Source organism: Heterocephalus glaber, unplaced genomic scaffold (genome assembly GCF_053883595.1).
Source record: "Heterocephalus glaber isolate CG9 unplaced genomic scaffold, H.glaber_assembly_v1.0 deba00001687, whole genome shotgun sequence".
NCBI lineage: Eukaryota > Metazoa > Chordata > Mammalia > Rodentia > Bathyergidae > Heterocephalus > Heterocephalus glaber.
In genome coordinates, this window is record NW_028258412.1 from 3112689 (window position 1) to 3136594 (window position 23906).

The window sequence follows — 23906 nt, forward strand, 5'->3', positions numbered from 1 at the left end:
TGATTAATGTAAACGTACTGTATACCTAAAATGTACCAATAAAAGAATTTAAGCAAAAAAAAAAAAAAAAAAAAAAGAAAGAAAGAAAGAAAGAAAAGTAGAAAAAAACTCTTGTAAAAGAAACATGCCTGCTCCCCATGCTGGGATCCCATCACCTTGGATATTAAAAGGACATCAGGACTAGGTGTGGTAGCGCATGCCTGTCAAGAATTATAAGTTTGAGCCTAGCCTGGGTAACTTAGTGACTTAGCAAAACTCTGCCTCAAAATAAAATGGGCTAAGGATGTAGTTCAGTGGGAATATGCCCCTGGATCACATCCTCAACACCACCCACACACCCACAAACGCTCGCATGCAAGCACAAAGACATTAGCGACCAGAGGGAGGCTCCACCTCCCAGTCCAACAGTCAGCGAGAGGAGGCACAGGCAGGTGCAGAGAACCCCGTGTGGCATCAGCAGGTTAGGTTTACACATGCTTCTGCTCACTTTCACCCTCTGGGCCTCAGTTTCCTCATCTGTAAAATGGACCTGCTGTGCAGATTAGCTGAGATAGGAGGCCTACATGGAAGAGACACCAGAGGACCTGCCTGGCACACTGCAGCTCTTCCAGAGAGGTGGGTCCTGTGAAAATCTACTCATCAGAAATCAGCAGCCATGGGCAAGGTAGGAGAGACTGGCAGATGCCAGACTATGTTGGACTTGAATGCCAAGTAGGAAGCCTGGGGTCACCCAGGGGTAGCAGGAAACAGCAGTCTGGCTGTCATCGGGGAGAGGACACAGGCTCTCTCTAGTACAGGACGGCTTAGAAAACGAGAGTCAGAGGCCAGGTAGGAGCTGCTGGGGGAGCCAGATGCCATTTCAAGGGAGAAAGAAAGGGGAGAAGGTGGCAAAGGCGCCAGACACTCAGAGAAGGAGAAGGGGGTGTGGAGAGGGCTCCCCACTCTGACCTCACGTGTTGACTCAACTGCTGGATAAACAACTCCCAGCCTGTCCCGGTGGGACCTCTCCGGGTTCATCTGACAAATGGGAGACACCACAGAAGGGAGGGTAAGGGGCTGGCCCAGGAGGGCTGCGATAGCATGACTCCGAGCACAAACCTTACGGGGCATCAAAAACCCCCTCAGAAACCAGGACCAATTATGTTTAATGCAATCTTTCTCAGGAGATTGCAAAAAAAAAATCTATGATGAACAAAAACATCCTATTTTCAAATAGGACAAATAACAGTGCTGTACCTCCCTGTACTGAAGTCTGACACCAAAGGGAAGAGAAATCAGTAATGTCCATCCCGTCCATATTTACAATTTTGATACTGTTCATCATGGATATTTTTGCATGAATTTAGATTTTCTTACAACAGCTTTCAAATACAACTCATGTATTCAATTCACTTTAATCAGTTTTAGTATAATCACAGAGTTTAATAATCCATGGGTGGTTAATACATTTGTAGGGGTAGATTCAGAGCTTTAGTATGGTAACAGCACATCATCCCAAGGAGAAACCTCCTGTCCCTACCCTTAGCTACCAACCCCTAATCCCTCCTCTCTTTCCAGACCCGGGCAACCATTTGTCCCCTTTCTGCCTCTGTGGTTTACATGTCTATGGACTCTGCATACACACGGAATCACCCAGCGCATCATCTCGAATGCCTGCTCCTTCCACTTAGCCGACTGTCTTCAAGGTTCATCTGATAGTTCGAGCTTTTAAAAATTTATGTTAAAATGTTTATGTTGATTTCTTGGCCACCAAAATTCCAGCCCTGCCACCTAGGACGACTCCAGTCACACCCTGGTTTCTGCAGACCACCAGTCTATGGCATGGTTCTGTCCATGCTTTACCCAGGAGCTAGGAGCTCGGACTCCCAGGACTCCCCACCCAGACTATACAGCAGAGGCTTCTGGGAGCCTCTTGGGGAAGCAGGTTCCTTCTAGAGCCATCCTGCCTCCACTTCCCAGAGGAATTCTACTCCACTCTGCAGTGAGCATTTGTTGAGCACTGGCTGTATACATCACACACATTCACTCTGCAGCATTCACAATGACATCAGGGTCTTAAGGGAGGAGAGAGGAGCACTGGACAAGAGTCAGGGGGCTGTGGCACTGGGTTCATCTCTGCTGCTCCCTGGCTGTCCGGCTCAGGGCAAACTTCTCTGAGCCTTGGTTTCCTTATCTGTAAAACAGGGCCTGCCAGGCTGTCTCCAGGAGACAGTGTCAGTCCTCAGTGACTGTCACATAATCAAGGGTGACCACTGACTGCACAGTCACTCTCACCTGGCACTCAGCCCTATTGGAACCTTCTGGCTGCTATGGAAGGGAGGCATATGGGCGTCTGATCTCACAGATGAGGACGGTGAGCTCTTTGTCCAGTGCCACACACTGGGGACAGGAGCAGGACGAGGACTTCAACTGAGGCCAGCAGTGGAAAGCCTGCGAAACTCTAGGGCTTAGATGCCAAGTGGCTTCGCCTTTGCTATGTACGAGGCTCCTCCCTCGAGAGACCCTCGTACAGGTCCCCATGGGTTCAGAAGAGTGGACCCTACAAAGAGCTCCTGGGGGAGGGCAAAGGACAGGAGCACCCACCCTTCTCCGGGGGGTCCCGAGAGGCTGTCACCATGACTCAGCCTGTCTTTGTAACACATGGCAGTCCCCTTTCCATGGAAGTTTTGTCACCCAATCTGTGGCCTCTGAGGAACAGTCAGCCTGGAAGAGCAGAGCAGAGAGAAGCCTGATGCAGCCAGAGATGAAGGTGAATTGGGTTCAAATCTTTGCCACACTGCTAAAGTGTAGGCTTCTCTCTTTCCACCCTGGGAATCGGTTTCCCCACTGTTGACTTCCAGGGGCATGCTGAGTTCTGTCTCATGCCCTGGGATGCACCCACCTCCAGCAGCAGCACCTCCTCTGGTTTGAGGCTGCTGGGACTGCAAGCCACACACCAGCTCAAAGAGTGGAGTAAGGATGGAACCCAGCACCTTGCAGAGAGCAAGAAGAGCACCCTGCCCCTGAGCCACGCCCCAGCCCCATGGTTAACAGGTTAAGAGGCATAGTGTCAGGTCCCACACTTGTACAGTCAGAGTCCTCAGGGCGTCACCTCCCAGCTGCCATGAGGGCAGAGTAAGGCAACACAACCCACTGCTCAGAGGTTGCTGATCCAGGTGACACCCTGGACAGTGCTGCCAGGATGGCCCGCATCACTAACTCTGGGGGCAGGGGCCTTGGATGAGCTCTTCCCCTCTCGGAAGCCCAGTGTCCCCTCTGGGAAATGCAGCCCACTTCCGCAGGCTGTCGAGGGCTCAATGGCTCAGCTGGCTGCAGCAGGCAGCCTGGTGCCCTGCAGGAGCAGAAGCCACTGTACCACCCAATGCCCCTTAGGACCCACAGGGACAGGACTCAGCTGTCCACACTCTCGAGGCTTGGGGGACAGTCCCACTAAGCTCAGATGGCTCCGGCAGATTCCTACAGGCAGGTGCTTCTCCTGCCCAGAGAAACAGGGCCCACAGTTTCTTTGGCCAAGGCTGTATATCTGGCCACCACAGGGCCCTCTGACTGCGAACCAGTCTCCCTTTCATCCTCAGCCAGCAATGGGATCACAGACTTGCCTCAGGGGCATGCAGCATTAGGAGAGCACAGGAGACGAGGCTCACAGCATGGTGGCCCAGGGATAAAGACACGGGTGTAAGGCTCCAGAGGGGTGGGGCTCTGCCCAAGATGGGCCATGAGACTTGGGACCAGTAAGCTTCAACAGCCTCAGTTTTCCCATCTGTAAAATGGGGCTAGGCTGCCTGCCTAAGGTTCACTGTGATGGTTAATGGATCAGGCGCTTAGGGTAGGACTTGGCAGGAGAACCCGGTAAATGCCAGTAATTAATTTTTCATCATCTCTAATTAGGGAGCACTTAGATATTCCATAATTGCCTTGGAAGGGGTTATGGCCTCGAAGAAGAGGGATTCATCATTCTGTAAGATAGCAAGATGTCAAGCGATAAAAAGGTGATCTGATCTCTTTCAGGTACAGATTTATATTGGAAAAAAAACCATCCCTTAAAAAAACACCCTAAAATATAAGCCAGGGCTTCCTATTTTTACTGTCTTCCTTATTTGCAGTGAATATATATCAATGGCGGACACAATCAAAGACTGAAAAAATGAAACTGGAGTGATTTTGAGATTTGCCGTAAAACTCTGGGAACTTGAGCCTGAGGAGAGCCAGCAGTGGCCTTGGGGACAGCTCTGGGCAAGCAAGCCCGGAAGGGAGGGCTGGCCAAGGTCATACAGCAAGGTCATGAGGCAGCCAGGCCTAGCTGGCACCCCAGCACCCAGTCCCAAGCTTCCCGGCACCCATGGCTGTTGGTCCACACCGAGCAAGCCAGGGGACTGCAGATCACAGTGGGACCAGGCGCGAGGTGACCCTGGATCTCTGTGGGCTTGGTTTCTCGGCTGGTAAAATGAACGTCAGACTAGAAGCAGTGTCAAAGGGCTGCTGTGCGGACTAAATAAGATACATATTTGCTTGTGGAGGTTTCACAACCTGCCAGGCGGACAGCAGGTGCTCTAGGTCCTAGATCACTATTTACCACGACTAGTACAGGCTGAGCCCCCTCACCTGAGCACCCCAAACCCCAAACTTTCCTTAGCACTATTACAACACTCAAAAACTTTCAAATTTTGGAGCATTTGGGATTTCAGATATTTGGATTAAGGATGCTAACCAGTAAAGTTTCTGCAAATATTCCAAAACCTGAAAAATTCCAGAAATTAAAAATTCTGAAACACTTCTAATCCCAAGTATCTTGGATGAGGGACACTCAGTTTGCATTTGGAATTCAGCTGTCTTATGCACAGTCCTCTGCTGGACACGCAATGCCAACCATCTCTAGTGGGCACAAAAAAGAAAATTTAGAATTGACTACTAGGGAGCTATGGCAGGTCTTTGAGGAGGAAAGCAGCAGCATGACTTTGAAGTGGCCCAGGTGCGACAGCTAGTGCCCCCCTACAGAAAACATCTCTGCCAAGATCCTCCCTCACAAGCTCCAAACCCTGGCGGCCCTCCCAGTGCTGCTCAGCAAAACCACCATGCAACATTCATAGGCTCCACCCCAGCCTTGCCTGCTCTCACCAAGAAGTCAACAAGCTGGGGGCCTGAGGGAGGGCCCAGAGAGTGGCAGAGGAGAAATTGCCCCTACTTCAGAGTCACAAAGACTGGCGTTCCTCTTCGCTCCTACTTTGCTGGGTGACCTTGGGAAAATCCCTTACACACTCTGAGCCCCAGGTTGCCTACATGCAAAAAGGATGCTCACTGCTTCTGTATGCTTCGGGCTGCTGGAAAAAGGCACCATAATAAAACCACACTGTTTCTCTCCAGCAGCAGCACCCCTCACCCCCCACCCTGAGAGTGCTGAATACTCAAAGCGCTTGCTGTCATCAGACCCTCCTGGCTCTGAGCTGTCCTGCAGCACTTTTCTGTTTTTGTTTGTGGTGATGAGGTTTGAACCCAGGGCCTTCACACTGAGCTACATCTCCAGCCCTATTTACCCAGGCAGGGCTCGAACTTTTGATCCTCCTGCTTCAGCCTCCTGGAGCACGGGGATTCCAGGTGGGTACCCTCATCACGGCTTCACCATTCCCATTTTTAAAATCAACTTCACTCCTCACCTCAAGGGTACATTCCACATTCTAAAAAAAGGATGGGGCAGGGAGGGGGCTCATGCCTCTCTAGAGCAACATTTCCCATCCTGTGCTCTTCCCCCTTTTCTAAGACAGGGCCCCTGCCGGTCGGTTGGGGGAGGTGCCCCCTCACCCTCTTTTCTTAGGTTAGAGCCAAACACATACCCCAGTGCAAACTGCACAGGACCTCGCTCCCTCCCTCCCTCCCTCCCTCCCTTCCCTCCTTCTCGCCTTTCTTTAGGCGACATGCAATCCTATCACATCTGCAGTTCTCAACCAGGGGGTGACTTTTCCCCTTGGGGGACAACTGGCAATATCTGCTGACCATTTGGGTTGTCACAACAAGGATTCACCTGATGGGGGGGAGCCAGGGTTGCTGTGAAACACCCTATGGTACAGGACCCAGACCCTAGCTCACTCACTGGCTCCACATACCCGGATGGGCGTGCCAAGGCTAAGGAGGCCTGGCATATTCTCAGCCAACTGAAACGTGCCTGGCTCATTCTACACTGGGGCTTTCCACATCTGTCTGACCAAACAGGAAATCTGGCTAGGGTCCTACTGTGTGCAGGGCCCTGCTCCAGCACAGAGCCACACTAGGCAGCCACCCAGGTGAAGCACCAGCACTCAGAGGGCTCTGCTAAGCTTGGGGAAGATCCAAATCCAGCAGCTGTCCTGCCACTCTCTGGATCATCCCTGGGCCATGGGACACGTTCATTCAGCCATGGCCTTCCTGCTGGACATTTAAATTGCTTTCATCAGCTGGGCACGACGGTACATGTCTGTAATCCTAACACTCTGGGGGACTGAGGCAGGAGGATAGGAAATTTGAGCCCAGCCTGGGGATGACTTAGCAGGCCCCTGTCTCAAAATAAAAATAAGAATAAAAATAAAAATGGGCTGAGGATGTTGCCCTATCCAAAGGCCCTGGAGTCAATCTTCAGTACTGCAAAAACAAAAAAGAGAAGAGTCGCTTTCATATTTGAAGCAGTGACACACCTGTTACAAAGTGACTTGCCTCTTTGTGACCGTGTGAAGTGTCCTGGGATCTTGCATGGGACTTGCAAGTGGCAGGGCCACCCATCCTGGAGGCAATGGATCTACAAGTTTGTTTCTGGTGCTGGGGATGAAACCAGGCCTTTTCACATGCTAGGTACAGGCTCTACCACTGAGTTACATGCCTCCAGCCCTTTTTAATACTTGTGACAGGGTTGTCCAGGCTGGCCTTGAACTTGCAATCCTCCTGCCTCACTCAGATACTGAGAAGCTAGGATTACAGGTATGCACACATATGCTGGGATGGATCTGCCTTTTAGCCAGGCCCCGGGCATTCATGCACACATTCCAAGGACTTTGTCTTGGCAGTAGGGTGCTTGCCTCAAATGCACAATCCCCCAAAACAAAACTCAGTCTGACCAAAGAAATACCTCTAGACTAGAGCTACCCGAAGGGATGGGTGGCTTGGGGCCAGGTTCCCTCTGCTTTTCCACAGATACTACTGAGCACCCTCCAAAGACACCCCACCCCCAGCAGTCTGCAAGTCCCTCTGGCACCAACTTTGCATCGTCCAATGTTGTCATTTTTGCCAAGCTGACGATTCCTCCCACTTCCAGAAGTGGAGACAGAGGCTGATAGAGGTGTTCAGACAACCAATCGTGCTGACAGCTGGCAACTTTTGATGTATCGCTAGGCTCTGGCTTTCAGGATGTGGGCTGGAAGAAAGGGGATGGCTTATGTAGTAAAGGAAGGAGAGCTCCTGAAGGAGGCGACAGGCCCAGGAGGCTGGATGCATGAGTGCCACCAGCCTGGCTGCCCCTGGACCAGCTCAAGGCCAGTCATGGACAGGGGTGCAGCTAAGCACAGGAAAGACTCCAGGTCATGCAGAGCAGGTGACACCAGGCAGCAGGTAGAATAGGGGAAAGCCCCAGGGCCAAGGAGTGGCTGGACCCCCACCTTTGCCCCCACCAGCTGCATATCTTAACCTCAGCCCCTCTCTTAGAAATCGGCTCACACCACTGGCTGGAGTGAGGACTTACGTGCAGGCCAATTAACAAACACCACCTACTCCAGCCTCACCAAAGCCAGGTGTGGTCCACCTCTAGCATCCTCCCCACTGCTCACAGGAAACCAAAGCTCACAAAAGACCAGTGCATGATGGAACACAAGAGATTTGGCCATGAGAGACGAGGGAGGCCTTTCATCCACACAGTCAGCACTCCTCATCTGCATTCTGCCTCTGTTGAGCTGTGTGGCCCTGGGCAAGATGCTCCACCTCTTTGAGCCTTTGCTTCCTCAGCAGCGAAATGGGGACACAGAGACCAGAGTGCACACAGAACACAACATGTGCACACCCCTTGTTTGGGCTCCATAATTTTACTCTAAAAAACCCAGCCCAGAAACACCTGTTACTTGTGGGTGTCTCTGATCTTTCCCAGTGTCTTAGTTACTTTTTCTCTCGTTGCTGAGACAAAATACCAGACACCCAAGGTTAAAGGGGAAGGGGTTTATTTAGCTCATAGTTTTTAGAGGTTTCAGTCCATAATCAGCTGGCTGCAAGGCAGGGTGGCACATGGCAGAGGTGCAACAGTTCATGGCAGTGGAAAGCAGCAAAAGCAACAAGGGAGACCTTAACAGCATCCTTCTGCCCCTTTTAACCCATCCAGACTACTGGGATTAGGGTGGTGCCAAACCAACCATTGGCATGTAGTGGTTTAGTAACCACATACCCTTAATCCCAGGATCACCCACTTCAGATTCAGCCACTTCTGAAAGAGACTGCATGAAGCTTTGGGGGGACATCTAGACACAAGCCATGACACCCAGGTATTAGGCACAACACTGGTGAGGCCATGCAAAGTTGACAGACACCAGAGATGGAAAGTGACTCACTCCATGTCACACAGCTGCAAAGTACTGGAGAGTAGCAAGAGGTAGGGTAACAAACCTGAGTGGGGTGCAGGCAGCAGCATGTGGAGGTGAGGGCCAGGTGAGGGCCAGGCGAGGGCCAGGCTTGGGCCGGCAGATGTCCACAATAGTGAACACCAGAAGCCAGCGGTGGCTGGTGTCTCTCCTGCAGGCTCTTGACTGTGAGGCCTCCTTAAAGGATGCTCAGCCTGGGCTGGCCCTGCCTCCCCCAAAGGCTCTGGGTTCCCCTGGACTGAAGGTGCTGCCCACACACGATCAGCAGTTAGCACCACCTCTCTGGGCTTCTCTCACAAGTCCCCAAGCACTAAGGTAAGGTCCACCTTCGTGGAAGACAATTTTTCCAGGACTGGTTTGGGGATGATTCAAAGGAGTGGGCAACCCAGATCCCTCGTATGTGTAGTTCACAGTAGGGTCTGAGGGCCTAGGAGAATCTCTGGCTGTACTGGCCTGGAGTTCAGGAGGTGATGCGAGCCTGGGGAGCATCTGTAAATGGGATGCTCACCTCCTGGTGTGCAGCCATGCATATGCCATGCACCATTCTAGGGGTTGGGGACCCCTGTTCCACATCACACAGTGCCCCTACGTTGGACTCACCTCAACCTCCATGGAGTCCCAACCATGTAGGCCCTGCCTAAATTCATCCATGACATTCTACCTCCTTCCCATGGAGCCCCATGAGCCACACGCAGAGTCCTCAGTTTTCTAGTAGCCATGTTAAAGAAGTACATTTAATTTACTAATAGAATTTTAATCCAATATATATAAAACCTTCTTATCCATCAATATAGGTTATTAGGATATTTTGCTTTTTAAAAAATGAAGTACAGAGCCGGGGATTTAGCTCAGTGGTTTCGCCACCTGCTGTGCAAGCGTAAGGACCCGAGTTCGATCCCTGGTACCAAAAAGTAAATAAATAAATAAAGTACAAATCTGAAATCTATGCTTTCAGAAATCTCAGTTTGAAAGCTAAATCTTCAGTGGAAATATCTAATCTATACTTCGATTATCATAAAAGCTGTAGTTGAAAAAGTTCATCCACACACTCAAATTGTTCCACACACATCTAGAAGCTTTCCAAGAACAGAATGGAGTATTTGTCTCAGAATCTGAATAAAGTTAAAACCGCAGCTCCTTAGCCACAGGGGCTGCATTTCAAGGCCTTCCCGGCCACATGAGATTCACGGCTCCCATGAGGGACATGCAGGGCATAGTCCACTCTCTGAGTTTGCCCCATCCTTCCTCACACCGCAGCTGTCTACCTTGCGGGTTCCGGAAGTTGGGCCAGATCATTCCTTGGGGTAGGGACTGTCCTGTGCCTCTAGTCTGTAGGGTTTAGAAAGAGGAACTGAGGTCCACGAAGGTGCAAATCAATTATACCAGAGCACCAAACTCCCGGTTCTTCCTCTTACTGATCAAATGAAGTCCCACATGAAAGAACATATTTGCTAGACATGTCAAACAGGCTATTTATACCTAGAATGTAGTATAAAGTGCCCCGTAAATATCAATAAGCAAAGGACAAGCAACCCAATACACAAATGGGCTAGACTGAAGTGAGGCCTCATAAAAGAGCTCATCTAAATGGTTGACAAGCACAAGAGAAGGGGCTCAGTCTCATTAACCTTCAGGGAAATAAATGAAAAGTACCCAGTGGGATCTGTACATCTGAGCAGTGAAAGCAAGACCTCAGCAAGCGTTGGCAAAACAGGGAGGTGGTGCAAACAGAGCCTTCAAGCTCTGCTGCTGGGACGGCAAAAGCTGTCCCAGTGGAGACGAGAGCTGCACACACACCTTCTCTGCGACCCAACAAGTCCACCCCGAGCTCACACTCATCAGAAGGGCAACCAGCTGCCTCCTACGAGGACATTCTGAATGTTCCCAGCAGCACTGTTCCTAACAGTCCTTCCCTGGAAACTACCCAGACTCCCATTAACAACGGGATGGATAGATAAATACATGCCAGTCAGCCAGGAGTAAGAACAAGTCAGAACTTCACGTAACAGCAGCAGATGCTCAAGCCCTGCCTGAACAGCTCTGCAAGACTCCCATTCACCCTGTCCAGTGTAGGGAACAGGGGAAGAGGACGTTACCAGAACCTCTGCAGTGAGTCCTGGTCTCCTGCGAGCCACGGCAGCACACGGCGAATTACAGGAAAGGTAGGAAAATGAGACTGAGAAGAAGCTGAGCTTTGGGTCTCATCAGTGCTGCTCTGGGCAGCAAAGACAAAGCCCCAGCTTACCACACCTTTTATTCAGTACATCGGGAGAAACAAATGTAACAAATGACTTGCAGAGAGTTCAATAGTTCACATTGGGATAAACAAGGCTTGCAGAGAGTTCAGTACATCTCCGGCAAACAAGATGTTAATCAGTCCAAGAACAATGAGGAACTGAGCAGATGTTTGTTCTCCCAGGATGTTTCTAGTCCTGGAGAATCACAGCATCACTGGATCACTGAAGTCTCAGTTGTGACCCGAGGCCAAACTGGAGTTATTCTGTAGCTGGGCTGTAGGCAAGAGAACTAGGCTAACCAAATGATTAATCCCTAGAATTATGTAGCATTCCTCCCAACAGTCCAGAAGTAAAAAATAAAGAGGGCTGGAGATGTAGCTCAGTGCAAAGACTCTGAGTTCCATCCCGGTGCTGTGCCCCCACAAAAAACTATGTTGAACATAAAAAGCTAACATAAGAGAGACCACAATGCGTGGCTCCCTGTATGTAAAGTACAGAAGCAGGTGATGTTGGGATGGTGGGTACCCTGGAGTGGCCATAGGGTGTCTTGCGGTAGGAAGGGGTATTGATCAAACAGACACTTTTATCTTCAGAAAATTCATCAAGCTACCTCCTTAAGGCACATCCACTTTTCTGTACCTGCATTCAACTTCAATAAAAGTCTGAGATTGCACTCTGAGCTGGGAGGGGTGGCACATTCTTGTAATTCCAGCCACTCAGGAGGCTAAGGCAGGAAGGTCACAACTCAAGACAAGCTTGGGCAATTTAGCAAGCCCTTGTCTCAAAATAAAAACAAAAGGGCTGGGGTGAAGCTCAGTGGTAGGCCGCTTACTTGCCTAGCACATGTGACGCCTTCATCTCCAGCAACACAAATATAAAAAAAGATGGCACTCTGTGAGACGCCAAGGCATGGACTGCTGGCCGGGTGCCCCGCCACCCACTCACACACCGCCCTGGCCACCGGAGAACACATAACTCCCCATTCACTGCCTCAGTCCATGCTCTCTGGCAGCGCTCTCCTGGGGCAGGCTTGGTGCCAGGTCCTGGAAACATCAAGGTGAAGTGAGCCTTGGGCTCCGATCCTGCCACCCACACCCAGCTCCTGGCCCAGGCTCGAAAACTCACAGTCCATAAACCAGCGGGGGCCGGGGCGGCCTGTGATCAGAGGCTGTGGAGGTGCAGCTGCCTGTCCTCTCTCCTGGCACCTGTACCCTAGAAGAAACTTTACAGGATTTCTCTAAATGCACGGCCGATCCAGCCACCTGGTACAGGTGTTAGGAGCTCCTTACACTGTGACTTGTCCCTGTTGTCCCCTCCCTGTGCTCCTGGGCATGAGCCCCTGGAAGCTTCCTGAAGGTCAAGTCCACGGCTGGACTCCGGTGTCCTGGATCTCCTCACACCCCTTGAGGCATGGATCCTAGTCTCCATCCTCCACCTGCACTTGGAGGCAACTCTATCTTTGCTGTTCACATCAAAACCCTCAAAAGTTTTCTTCTCTCACCCCAGCTGGCTCAGCAGCAAACCCACTGACTTCACCTTCCAAAGCCAGAATCCATGCTCTCACCAGCCACACTGTGGGTGGCTGTGTGTTTGGGGCACCCACTTTTTATCCACTCTTGCCTCTTGCCTCGCTATGCCACTCCTTGGTGGCCTTCCCTGATTCTCCCCCATCTCTGTGGCTGATTTCCACGGTGATCTGTGATTTCCAGAGCGATCTATAAAAACAGAAGTCAGGCCACAGTTTGCTTCTGCTCCAAACCCTCCCATGGCTCCTGCTTCACTTTGGAGAAGTAGGTCCTTGCCCACCCTACAAGCTCAACCCTGCCTCTTGCCTTTCTGCCCATGTCCCCCAAGGTCCCTGCCCTGCTCTCTCTCCTGCAGCCACAGTGGCTCCCTTGCTGTTCCTTAAAAATACACACTCACTCTGTCCCCAGAGTCTGTGGCTCCAAATGTCCTTGCTGTGCTGCGTGGACACCCTGTCTCCAAACATCCTCTTGGCTCCCGTGGTCGCCTTTCCTGTCCTTGCTACCTTCTCATCTCTGAGGCTCTTCTGGTCCCCCATTAACCCTGCAGCCTGCTCCCACCGACATGGCACCGCGGGGCCCTTTACACTGCCTGATTTTCAGCGCAGTTCTTCCTACCTTCTAACACTTTCCAGTGGATGAACTGTACCCTGCATTTAATGTCCTTTGCTCCCGAGAGTTGCTGAACAGATTCTCCCTATGCACCCTTGCCCCTGGGCTTCGATCCTGACTGCTCCCAGCCCAGCAGCCCAGAAATCCCAGCTCCCCACCTGTCTGTCACCTGGACCCTTGGCAGCATCTCTGACCCCACACAGACACCTGTGTGCATGATGTGGTCTCGGGGCGCACTTCCTTTCCAGGCTTCCGTGCTAGAACAACCCCAGGGACATCATCCACACTGTCCCCTCCCTGAAACTCCAACCCAGTGACCACCACTTCCTGTCCACTGCACCCACCCACTAGCTCTGACTGAGACCCAGCCACTTCCCTCTGTCACCACAACCCGGAACAACCCACCATGCTCCTGCCTTCCCTGCTGCCCATGTCCACATGGTGGACGCCTCACTCTCTGCCTTCACAATGTTTCTGAGGCTCCCAGATACCTTCAGGATTCACTTCCTTGTGAGGCACACAGGGCCCTCAAGCCCACAATACTGTGCTCTAGCCTAAGGGATTTTCCATCAGCCCCAAGGGGACCAGGAATACAGGTTTTCCTGGCCTCACTCCCAGTCCACTCTGGACTCCAGGTGTGGACACATGACTGAGCCTCTCCTATCACGGCTCTCCAATTCAGGCCACCAGTGCTAGCTCAGATACGAATGCAAGATGGAAAGACTTCCTAGGGTCCTCAGAGGAGAAAATGCATGGGCACAGGGCTGGAAGGGTGGGGCCATCTCTGGCCATTACCTGCAGAGCTTGCCTGAGAGCAAACTCAAACTAGGACGACAGGTCCAAGGGACAGACTGGTGTTACTTGGGCCCCTGGATCCAGCCAAGCCTCAAGCCATCCCTACGCTGGATGTTTTATTTATAGAAACCAATACATTTACTTTTTCTTTTTAATTCTATGGAGGCTGGGTTTCCATCACTATGAACCAAGACTCCAACCTAATACTATCCACAAGCCCTCTCCTCAACCTTACCTCCTTCAGGAAGCCTTCCCTGGACACTCACACTAGATTCGCCCACCTCATGTCTTTCAGACCTCCCCGCCTGCTCTTCCCCATTCTCCACAGGAACCGCTGCTGTCTACCCTCTGCTTCCCACACCTGACTGTGAGTCTCAGGCTGAAGGACTCTGTATTCTTCTGGCCCATTTCCTTTCTTGGATTCCCACACTTAACAGGGAACCTTGTACACCCACAGTCAATGCGTATTTTGGGGGCCAATTTAAGGCCACTTCTCAGATTCTTTTTTTTTTTTTTTTTGGTACCAGGGATCGAACTCGGGTCCTTGCGCTTGCGCAGCAGGTGGTAAAACTACTGAGCTAAATCCCTGGCCCACTTCTCAGATTCTGTCATCTGCACTCTCTCCTGTTTCTTCATTGAGCCCGATCAGTCTTATGTTATTCTTCTTTGCATCATCTAGCAGCTGCTGGATTGATTTCTCATGTTCCCTTATAATTTTGAAGCAATTTTTCTTTTCCTGGTCACTAATTGCAATCTTATCTTCTATATCTGAAATTCTGTCCTCACACTGGCTCATTCTGCTGTGTAGACTTTCAATGGAGTTTTTCATGTCCTGAAAATCTATTTCCATCTGTTTTATGGATTCCATTTGTTTTTTATGTTGGGATTCCATCATGTTCCTGAGCTCCTCTCTAGATTTATTAATCATGTCTTGCACTAGGGGCACAATTTCTCCTGTTATCTGAGAAATTATTTCTGATTTCATTTTTTCCAGATCCCCTTTTGTTGGCAGTTCAGTGGGTCCAGGTGGTTGAGTATCAGAGTGTTCCATCGCATTTCCCTTTGGGGTTGCTGTAGGTGATCTGGAAGTCTGGTTTTGAGACTTATTTACGTGTTTTCTCATTTCGACTGGGCCAGGGGGCTCTTAGCGCCTGCATGGATTACCTCCTCTGAGCTGGGTGAGGTGGGCCGCGAGCAGCGGTAGGGATGGTGACCCAAAAGCCCTTTCCTGTGGGCTGGGAGCAGTGGGACGGCAGCTCAGAAGCCCCTCCCTCTGGGCCGGGAGTGGTGGGAGGGATGGTGGCCTGGAAGCCCCTTCCTCTGGGCCAGGAGCAGTGGGACAGAGCACTTCTCAGATTCTTAAGTTTCCTCTTAACCAGGGAGAGGTGGAAAGAGAATTCTTCCACAGGAAAACAGACCTGAGTCTGAATTCCCCACCTGTTTAGCTTTGTGGCCTTAGGGAAACTGCTCAACCTCTCCACGTCTCACTTTTCTCATCTGTAACACAGAGGAGCGGTTACTAAGTACTCAGAAGACCTTCATTCCACACTGGAGCACGGCAAATGCTCAATCAAGGCCAGTGCTGCCTCCACTTTCTCCCCCTGGGAAGAAACCCTGCCTCTGCCTTTGGTTTCCATCCCACCGCTGGTGTGGGCATCTGTCAACCTGCTGTCCCAGCTACGCTCCAGTCTTCTGGGGTCAGTCACCGTGAGGCTAATGGGTCTGACGCCATGCCTGGGGCACTGCACGGGGGAACAGGATTCCCAGGATTTTCCAGAATTACTGGGGAAATGGCTCTCTGCTAGCAGAGAGTGGAAGACTGGCAGGATATGTACCTAGAGCTATTCTTGGGGAAAGCATGCCTGAGAATAAAGTCACCATGGAAGAAAGCCCCAGCTGAGAGACAAGAGTAAAAGAGACAGTGTGCATCAGAGCACCTGGATACAGCTGTACCTGAAGGTGCCATGCTTTGAATCTTTTCCATTTGAAAAGACACATCTGACACAATAAAGTGTCTTCCTTTTCACTTTAAGGTATTTTGAATTTGGATCTTCTCATCACAGCCTGACTGAGACAGGTACATAGTATGCCAAGTATGTAAATGGCCTTCTCCTAGACCCCATCATATTTTTATAAAAATATCCTTGGACAAAATTGTGAGGAATTTATTTCCACTCTTATCGGAAGGCTCAGGGTGACAGCTAAGGTCAGCTAACCACTCTTACTTCTGCCCCAAGGATATGAATTTGAGTTTCCACACAGGAAGTCGACTCTAAAATAGCTTTACAAAAAGGTGAGCAGTTATGTGAGTTTTTTCGTAGACAGTCTTTGGCTAACTTCCCCTTTGCCTCCCCGACCTGTAGTTTATGACCCTGCTGATTGCATTACCTTCCACTCCTTTGTTGTGGATGTTTTGCAATGGCTGAGGGCCAAAAGGTAGAAAGGCTTGACCAAGAACAAAGCAAATAAATATGTACTGGTTGAAATGTTCCCAAACTAGAAGGCTAACCTTCCTCCTCCTCCTCCTTTTTTTTTTTTTTTTTTTTTTTTTTTTTTGTGGTTCACCTAAGAAGCATTCTCTCATCTGTGTCATTCTGGGCTTATTATTAAGGGGTGGGAAAAAGATTTAGGTTTTTTTAAAAAATCCAATCCTATCCTTTCTATCCTATCCTACAGTGCTGCTGATCAAACTTTAACACTCCCTCTTGGCAAGCAAGTGTTCTAACCACTGAGTAGCTCCCCCAGCCCTTAGGTGGAGGTATTATGAGCACAATTTGCCACACAGTTCAGAGATAGCACTTACTGGGGCACCGGTTTCCTGCCACATTGATCCTCCCCTCTGCTTTTACAAACCGGGAGACACTCCCCTTCCTCACCTGCTCATGGAAGCAGCAAAAGAGGCAGAAATCAAAGGTTTCAAGAGCTGCTCCGAACAAAATCACTTCAAACAAGGGATGGACGGGAGAAGTGGCAGATGGATGTGGATAGCAGCCTTTTTCTAATGGCTCAGGGGCCTGGAGGGGCTGGAGACCTCCTGGAGAAGTATTTCCACACAGAGTTACCTGGTCACCCCAGGAAGCAAAATGCCATGGGAGAGTCCAACTTCTCCGAGCTTCAGTTTCCACATCTGTAACAAGGCTGAGGAACAACACAATCCTAGCTGCCATGACTTCTGGAATGTCTCTGTGGGTCAGATGCCAGAGAACTGTCTATCTGTAATTCCCACCGCAACCCACAGGACAGTCACTAGGATGAGCCCTGGTGCACAGGTGAAGAAACTGAGGACCAGAGAGAGGAGGTGTCCTGGACGGCCAGAGTCTCAGCTTACGCACAAGGGCACCGAAGTTCTAACTCTCGTGTACGTGACCACAGAGCCACCATCTTCCCTCAGCCTGGCTATGAGGTCCCACTGGCATCACACACAGAAATAAGGCTACTCCGAGGCACCACAACTGGCAGGTGACCCATGCCAGTCCTCACTACCCCCTTCTCCTGCAGCACACTAACCAGCAAACTTGCGATTTCAACCCGGGGCCGGGCATGCAGAGTCCACCCACGTCTTAGCTAACATATGGAGGCAGGACTGTGGGTCATGTGCCCAGGAGACTCGTGTGCCAGTGAAGCTCTGACGAGTGAGATCGGTAGGAGGGTGTGGAGTGGCACAGGTGGTGGGATAACAGACAGGATGAAGGCATTTTAACAGGTCCAGTATTAGGGACGGCATCCCTCTAGTGAGAATAGCCAGAGCCCAAGTCCAACAGCGTGGAAAGTGCACTGCAAAATCAGACTCACCAAGGATTCGCTGGGAGCAGAGCTGTGTGCAGAGAAGAGAGAGTCAACAATAACTGAAATAAGATGACCAACAACAGCCAAGACGAGCAAACTCACACATGATGCTTACTTACTCCATGCCTGGGTATATTCTATGCACTTGACAATATTAGCGCATTTATCCTTACAGCTATTCCGGAAAGGTAGCACTGTCATCATTCCATTTCACAGATGAGGAAGCCGAGGCCCATAGGCCGTAAGGACCCACAGCAGGAACGCAGGTGGTAGAGCAGGTCTTGAACCCATTTTGACTGAGTTCAGCGCCAAGGGCTTCACCTCTGGTCTAAGGGATTTATTTCAACGCAGGTTTTCTGACAGCAGCTACAGCAGCTAGGGCAGCACCTGGGAACTTACCAGAAATGTAGATTCTCGGGTCCCATGGACACCGCTAAAATAAGAATTCTGGACACAGCCTACAGCGATGGATCTAAGCCCCACATCCTCCCCCGTGGCTATGAACTGGAGCCCTGTGGGCTGACAGCCTTCTGCCTCCTCAGGACCATGCAGCGACCTCTCCTGGAAGGTACCACAGACCCTGAGGCGCAGAGGTAGAGTCTGCCCCAAGCGACCCCTCCCCCCGCCCCTCAAAGGGCATCACTGGGTCCCGGAAGGGGCTTTTCACACGACCACCACAGAGAGAGGGACCCCACCCCATCAGCTCAACACTGCTCCCAGGGGATGGGAACTCAACTCCATTCACTGTAAAGAGGCTGCAGTGAGCACAAGCAAGTCCTTTCTACTATCGGGGCCTCAGTTTCCCTATCTGTGAAAAGAAGAGGCTAGATCTTCTCTTTATTTTTTTTCTGTACTGGGGATTGAGCCCAGGGTCTCACACTTGCTGGGTAAACACTGTAAACTGAGCTACATCCCCAGTCTTTAATTCTGAGAGTTTAGCTAAGGAGCCCAGGCTGGCTTCAAATCTGAGATCTTCCTGCCTCAGCCTTCTAAGTGGATCCTATTTTTAGTCTTGCCTCTCCCAACTCTTAGCCCACAAATATGCACTGCACACCTACCTACCATGCACTAGAACAGAGAATGAATGCAAAGGACACAGCTCAGTGGCAAGGGTGCCTGACGTGGGGAGGGGTACCCAGAGGTAAAGTGACCCATTCCCCAGAGCCTGATGGCCGAGCTGAGATCTCAAACAAAACCAAAGCCAGGCCTGCATCCTGCTGACACCCAAACTTCCTCTTCCTCCCGCAGCCCTGAGTCAGTGAGTCAAGCAGGGAGGGGTGGGCTCTACAGGGGGCACGGGGAGCTAGAACCACAATGGTGGGCGGGCCAGCCTTCACCTGGGAGAGGCCACACCATCCTTCGCCTGTGCTTGCAGGTGCCTGGCCCTGTCCCAGGTCCCCCAAGGTTGGGATGATTCTCGGACAGGATGTCACTTGGGACCCAAAGGAAGTGGGATGGGTTTCTAATGAGAGCAAGGGCTGCACTGGTGAGTGTGTGAGTGTGAGTGTGTGTGTGTGTGTGTGTGTGTGTGTGTGTGTAGGCATGGGGGGCAGGGAAGGGGAAGTGGTGTGGGTGGAGACAGAGACAGACACAGAGAGACAGAGACAGGGAGACAAAGATAGGAGAGAGACAGATATGGGGGGTGGGGCAGAAACTCCAAAATTGGGAGAGACAGAGACAGGGGGGAGGCAGACACGGGTGGTGTGGATATTGAACCAAGGAGAGACTGGCCAGGAAGATGCAGAGCAAGGAGACAGAGATGGGGAGACAGAGCAGAGACAGATGAGGTGACAGAGATGGGGAAACACATACAGTGGCAGGCAGGGGTGGAGGAGAGGGGAGGTGGGCGCAGGGCAGCGTGGAAGGGGACTCTCCGCTCCCCCACGGTGTCCCCTGCTCCCCAGAGCCCTGTGCCCACATCTGAGCCAACACAGCTGTCCCTACCCACCCTCCACCAAGGCTCTGGGCCTCTGGGGAAGGTGTCGGACACTGAGAACAAGGTCACTGCTGGCCTGGTCCCACAGAGCCCACCACCAGCCCGAATGCCTGCCTGCCCAGCGCCACCTTCCAGACAAGGCTACATCCGGGCCCCTTTGCTCTTATCTATTCTTGTTAAATGGATTCAATATTTTAAAATATATTTGCAAAAGAAACTATACTGTAATCTGTTGGCTTAACTCAAAAACACATCCTTGTTAAAAAGTTACCAGGAATGGGCCGGGGATTTAGCTCAGTGGTTCTGCCACCTGCCTCGCAGGCGAAAGGTCCCGAGTTCGATCCCCAGTACCAAAAAAAAAAAAAAAAGTTACCAAGAAAATGAATGTGAAAGACGTGGTCCCAGACTTCAGTTGGAAGCCACCACAGGCTGCAGGGCCAGAGCAGTGGACTGGAGCTGCTCTCCCTCAACAGAGGAGGCCAGGCCCAGTCAGCACCCACTGGAGAATTTTTCCTGGATGTCCCCAGAGGCTCCAGGGCATAACCCAGGCTCTGGCTGATTGGCACAGGGGCCCTGCTGTTACTTAACTCCTGCTGACCTCAAATTTTAACACCCCACCCTGTGCGCGCGCGCGCGCACACACACACACACACACACACACACACAGTTGTGCCATAAACTCTCCCAAAGCTGCCAGGCTACAGTGTGTCACTCCCAAACCTTTGGCTCTCAGCTTCTCTCCCTCTGAAAATCCTTTCTTGACCTGCTCTACCAGTAAGCTCTTCCAGCTGGCCCTGACTGCCTCCTCTCTGTGTACCCAAATCCCCCCCAGGTGCTTGGCTCCCTGCGTGACCTCAAAGACACCGCCAAGTGCAATGTGCAGAGCTGAGGCATCACCCCAGCCTCTATACCCTGCCAGGCCCCAAACTCTCGGCATGGTCTGCATGGATGTTTGTGTGCTAAATGGCAGAATAGAAGAATGAAGAAATGAAGGCCCCTGAATGCCCTTGGGCAGACCAAAATAAAAAACAAACTCTCTGGGCCCTGTAAATGTTCCAGACAGCAGCTTCTGCCCAGCACGAATCAGATGACCTGGCTCACGTGAGCCTCAGCTGCTCATGGCCCAGTGACCCAGCTCTCAAAGCCTCCACAAAATGGAGACACAGTGTGGCCCATGACAGAGCCAAGCTAAGGAAGACATGGGCAGAACTCAGTAGCCAGCAAGTGTGCACTCATTAGCTGTAATCGTTATTGTTATTATCACTGAAAACTCACCAAACATTTTATAGAACATTTTATAGCTTGAAGAGACCCAAGCGTCGATTAAAGCAAGGGTTAGCAGAATTTTTTGTAGAAGGCCAGACAGTATTTTCAACTTTGTGGACCCCACGGTCTCCTCCTCTTCCCTGCAGGGCATATGCTCCAAGACTCCCTGGAACCACAGACAGGATCAAGCCCTACTTCTACTTTTTCCCCTCTCCATATATACCCATCATAAAATTCAACTTATAAATCAGCCCCAATTAGAGACTGGCAACCACTGATGGTAAAATATATCAGTATGCTATCATAAAAGTTTTACCTTGGGCCAGTAATAAGCAAAACAATGGTGACTTGAACACAGCCCTGTGGGATCCTGCCCGTGGGCTTGACGACTGAGACAGGCACTAAGTGACCAGGCAGGCAGCAAATGGCTAAGTTGTGTCCTGACAGCGTGAGTTTTCATCACATTATGCAGAAGAGTGCAAAATTTAAACTTAGAAATTATTTGTTTCTGGAATTTTCCATTTAATGGTTTCAGACTATGGTTGATACAAAGTAACTGAAACTACCATTACCAAGGGGAGGGGGCTGGACTACTGCTTCCCCTGAACTGTCCCAGCATGAAAGCAGCCACAGATACAATGTAATAAACAAACATGGCTTATTTCAATAAAACTTTATTCATAAAAATAGGTAGGGGCCACACTTGGGCCACTGGAAATACTTGCCATCTAATCCAAAACTCTCAGTGTGTCAAATGTGTTTAGACAAGCAGCATCAAGGTCCCCTGGAAGTGGGTTAAAAACACAATCATAGGCCCCACTCCAAACCTGCTGAAGAGAATGTGGACTTCAACAAGACCTGAGGGGTCTGTGTGCACATTAAGGCTGGAGAGGCCTCAGGGCCCAACTCTCTGCTCCAACATCTCAGGTTAGAGACGTGGTTCACTCTTAACTTGGCTCATGTCTCCATTCGAATGTGGACTCTAAGAAGACCGGGTCCTTGTTGCTACTTAGTTCCTGCACCACAGTCTCTTGCTGAGAATGCATCCTGATTCAACAAGGATTTATAGAACTCCCAGGGTGTCCACAGCTCAGACCCAGGCCAAGGACACTGCAGAGAATGTGTGCACTAATGCAGGGCCTCCCTCAGTGGCTATCTGTGCCGCGATGGGCTGCGGGTGTATGGCTTCCTCAGGCAGCCTCTGAAACTAGGCAGATAGGGTTTGAGACCCACTTCTGTCACATCAGGCCTCTGTGACCTCAGGAAAGGGACTTGACTATGTCCCAGCCTCAATTTCTGGGAAAAGGGGAGGTCAGTAACAAAAGCCCACTCCCAGGGTTAGGGATAAGGTCGGAGCAGCTGTGCCAATGTGGCAAGCTCATGGGGATCAGAGATACACAGGGCTGGGCCGGGGATTTAGCTCAGTGGTTCCAGCGTCTGTCTCGCAAGTGCAAGGACCCAAGTTCGATGCCTGGTATCAAAAAAAAAGAGAGAGAGATACACAGGGCTTTGGCTGGCCCTAAATATCTCAGTGTGAGTTAGGTGGGGACTTGACCCAGGAAAAGAGGAACTCAAGGACTCTGGGAGTGTGGAATGGGGACAAACTCCCTATTTGAGGAGCTTATAATGGCAGGACAGGTATCGGGAGGCCTCAGGCGGCTTCCAATGTCCTAGAAAAGCAAAGCTAAAAGGGTCCTTGGAAAACATCAAAACTAGTGGTTTAAAAAAAAAATTACTTTCAAAGCAACATAAGTGCTTGTTCAAGCAACATCAGGCAGGCCCAAAGTGTCCTCAGAACCTTTGACATCAGCATCAGGTCAGAGGCCCCTGCGATTGGCCAGGCCAGCAGGTGACTATACAGAGAGCGGACAACAGTTACCAGGAGGAAATCTTAGGGGCAGCTCTAGGCCACTGAATTTGGCCTAAGCTCCTGAGTTTCCAAGAGAAGTTAAAAATCAGTTTTTCTGTAGAAATATTTGAATGTTGGCTCAATTAAAAACAAAAATAAAAAAGCCACACAGCCTGTGAACCAAAAACCACACTGTAGGCCAAACCTACCTACTTAGCAGATAAGGAAAGAGGTTTTGGGGGACACACCTTACCCCAGGTCTCACAGTGGCTAGGAGGGTGAGCTGAACTGCTCAGGAGACTGAGGAGCGAGACAGGTCTGGGCAGAAGCCATGCTTGTTCTGTCCATCCAGGAGGGAGTGTGGATACACAGACAAGGAAGGCATGGATGAACATGTAAAAATAACATTTCTAACAACAAGTGACAGTTGCTGAGCAGTTTCTACATGCTGGGCCTTATGATGGGTTATCAAGATGCGAAAGGGCAGGAAATTAGGAGTATAGACTTTGCATTCAAATCTTGACCCTCACTTCCTGGCTTGGTGACCTCTGCCAATCACAACCTCTCTGTGCCTCTGCCTGTTCATCTATCTCATAGAGCTCTGAGGAGAATTAAATGGGTTAAAGTACATAAATCGCCTAGACCAGAGCCTGGTATCTGGCCAGCGCATGGTACTAGCTGTATTTACAACCACTGTCTTTTGACAGGCGGGGAAGCTGAGGGTCACAATGGGCATGCTCACAATCCGAAGAGCCTGTCTGACCCCAGAGCCCCAGCTTCTGCCTGGGCCTAAAATAAGTACTTTACCACCACCCCCTGCCACCCCTCACAGCCCCATGGTAGCCCTTACTTGTACCTCTATTCTGCAAATGAGAAAAGTGAAACACAAGCAAAGCAGCTAGCAGCCCCAGACAGTGGCTACTAAATGGAGCAGCAGGTTCACTGCAGCCTGTGCCCCCTAGCCTCTACCACCCTGCCTGCTGTCTGGTCACAGCAGCAGGCTGGGTCAAAAGTCTGGGGATGCAAGAATTCCCATGACAGACGGGCTGGCAGCCTGCCATCTGAGCAGGCAGGAATAGATGAAGGTCTCCTCCAGGCCAGCAACCCCAGACGTGCCCCAGGGCATGCAAGCATTGCCCTCCCAGGTCCTCCCTGCAATTTCTAGGGCTTGGCCCAGCTCTCTGGCCAGCCATTCTGAATGAATCATTCCCACAAACCCTCCTCAGGCTGCAGCTTGGGGTGGGGGAGACCTAAGAAGGGGCATGGGAGGGACAAACATCCCAGACCTTCTCTGGTATGGCCCCAAACAGGGAGGATGTT

The 23906-nt window shown here is 50.9% G+C and overlaps 1 protein-coding gene across 2 annotated transcripts in view; it reads right to left on the reverse strand.

Moving 5' to 3' along the window:
- Tpst2 (tyrosylprotein sulfotransferase 2) overlaps positions 1-23906 on the reverse strand; it is a 53319-nt gene that overhangs the window by 26115 nt on the left and 3298 nt on the right. The window contains exon 1 of one of the 2 annotated variants that reach the window (XM_087198314.1): positions 7221-7376. The exons of the other annotated variant lie outside the window; for it this stretch is intronic. Coding sequence (XP_087054440.1) covers positions 7221-7243 — 23 coding nt within the window. The 5' untranslated portion in view covers positions 7244-7376. Of the gene's footprint in view, positions 1-7220; positions 7377-23906 lie in introns of those variants that run through there. 2 annotated transcript variants of the gene reach the window in all.